This window comes from Trichoderma camerunense (assembly GCF_050948025.1).
Source record: "Trichoderma camerunense strain CBS 138272 chromosome Unknown V8C40scaffold_35, whole genome shotgun sequence".
Taxonomy (NCBI): Eukaryota; Fungi; Ascomycota; class Sordariomycetes; order Hypocreales; family Hypocreaceae; genus Trichoderma; species Trichoderma camerunense.
In genome coordinates, this window is record NW_028145335.1 from 3,796 (window position 1) to 5,968 (window position 2,173).

General features: G+C 45.4%; 1 protein-coding gene across 1 annotated transcript; it reads left to right on the forward strand.

Annotated features, from left to right (window-relative positions):
- Positions 1 to 591: 591 nt before the first annotated feature.
- V8C40DRAFT_278704 (uncharacterized protein) lies at positions 592 to 1,326 on the forward strand (the record flags this gene model as incomplete). The annotated part of the gene is made up of 1 exon (XM_083221098.1): positions 592 to 1,326. One exon carries the CDS (start codon positions 592 to 594, stop codon positions 1,324 to 1,326), a length of 735 nt encoding a protein of 244 aa, XP_083067068.1.
- Positions 1,327 to 2,173: the final 847 nt, after the last annotated feature.

The following is a 2,173-nucleotide window of genomic DNA, read 5'->3' on the forward strand; positions in this document are numbered from 1 at the left end:
GTTTCCCGTCGAATCGTCCGGACTACTTAAGTGGTGGCTCTCCCGCCATCTATTGTAATTACGACTATGCTTGAAAGTTATTTCAGCTTCTGTATCAACGAGGTTGCCAACACAATGTTCAACTTCATCAAAAATCTCGGGAGCAGCGCTCGTACTTCTTCAAACCGGTCTAGTCAGCCGAATCGGCAGAACACCGCCCCGAGAAACTCTCATTATTCTGATGATTCTTTTATCCAGGCAAATCCTCCCCCATATTATCCAAGATTCGAAACCTCCAGAGATTCTACCACCTATTCTCGAAATTCTGGTTCATCCTTTGGAAGCGAGGGTCTACAATACGTCCATGAGCACAATAATCTTGGTTTTGTGTCTACTCAGCACTATGGAGAATCATTCACCGGGACTAGTTTACCTCCATCAAATGGGGCCAACGCAGGATCTGAAGAACCTGTTATTCGTCCCGCATCACACTCAAATACAGCTTGCACCTGTACGCCTCTTCAAAGCTGTTGCAGCGATCACAATTCGATACAGACGCCCAACCCAGTTCCTCCTGCGCTACTGGGAGCTCCTTGCAACGTTTTTATAAATATGCCGAATACATCAGGCTTCACACTCCCGCCTATCCATTACCTTATGAAGTATCATCTTTCAATGAACAACCTCAGCTGTATCAGCCGCCGGCTTGGGCCGGAGACTGAAACAAGGTATATCTTGGAGTTGTCCCTTGCAGGAAGCGCCTCCTCCGATAAAGACACACAACATCACTGGTCAAGTGAGATATACTTTGATAATGGAACCTTCTTACAAAAACAAGAAATACGTACTGCCTTTCACAGAGTCGACGAAAATCCACCTGAACATTTTACAGGATGCCCGCATCAAAGTCTGAGTGTCTATACGCCGACTTTCAGAGATCGAGATGGCATGTGTGAAGCAGAAGCGTGGATTACTTGCAAGCCGTCACGTTGCCCGTCTCATCCGATGCAGAAATGGAGCAATTTCCACGGACCCTACACTCATATAAGCTCCTGTACGATATGTTACTCAGATACGGAGTGCCACATAGATCTGGATGGGAGTTATCTTAACGTGAGGTATACTTGCTTCAAAGATTTGGGAGCAGGAACGGATCCAAACGATCCCAAATGGCGTTCTTTATTAACAGGCGTAGGCATCATTCATCGGCCACAATATGAGTTTGAAGTTCTTAGACGAGTTTGGAATGCAGCTTTCCACCTGAGGCGGAGCAATCTTTGGGACGTTGTGCACCATACCCCCCATGGGTTGTTTCATGTACGCTCTGGAATCCGCAACGAGCCGTAGGCTGGAGAAACAAGCTTTGACGGCGTCCGGAATATGGTGTGTACAAGTTGACTATGTGGGTGGATCGTGGATGTAATGGGGAGTGCATAGATGAAGCGACATCATCCTCTAGCCAACATTCCATAGAGGAATTTCCGAAGGCTCTTCTATAAGAAAGAACAAGCCACTTGAGACAGGATAGTAGATTGTATAATATAGTTGATAGGTACTGAGAGCGTGGATACCTTGCAATAATACATTGAATTCTGCCACTATCTGTTATCAAAGTATGTTACAGCCCAATGCACCACACCAAACTTGATATACTGCGTCTGTAGAGTGGCTTTGCTCTTGAGCATAGCTTATCAGTTGCGCTAATTGTTGCCTGAACTTTCATCTTCTTGCATCCTGCAGCTTGATGATTAGTACAAGATAATTCGCATCTAGATAAGATGATTTTCTCATAAAGCCGGATGACGTCCTCACTATCACGGAACCAACTACAAGATGACTCCGAGAAGAGTAGCGCATCGCATAGCCAAAGGTTTGATGAGTTTGTCCTTCATGTAAGGGCTGTACACTTGATCAGTCATCATTCCCAAACAGGTTTGCAAGATTGTGAATAAACCTGAGTGCCGCGTCACTGGTATCTATGTCGTAATGCTGGCATGCCGCATCGGTAACTTCCATCAAGGCGCCTTCATTGTGATGAAAACTCTTCAATCGGTCTGTTGCAAAGATTTGCTCCTGGGTTTTGATTCAAGCCGTATTTGGCGAACCAAAAAGAACCGTTCTAAAGGTGTACCACTGGAGAATGTCCACTCGCATTGTAGAGCAAAGCGCACATGAAAAAAAATCTCAGACCTTT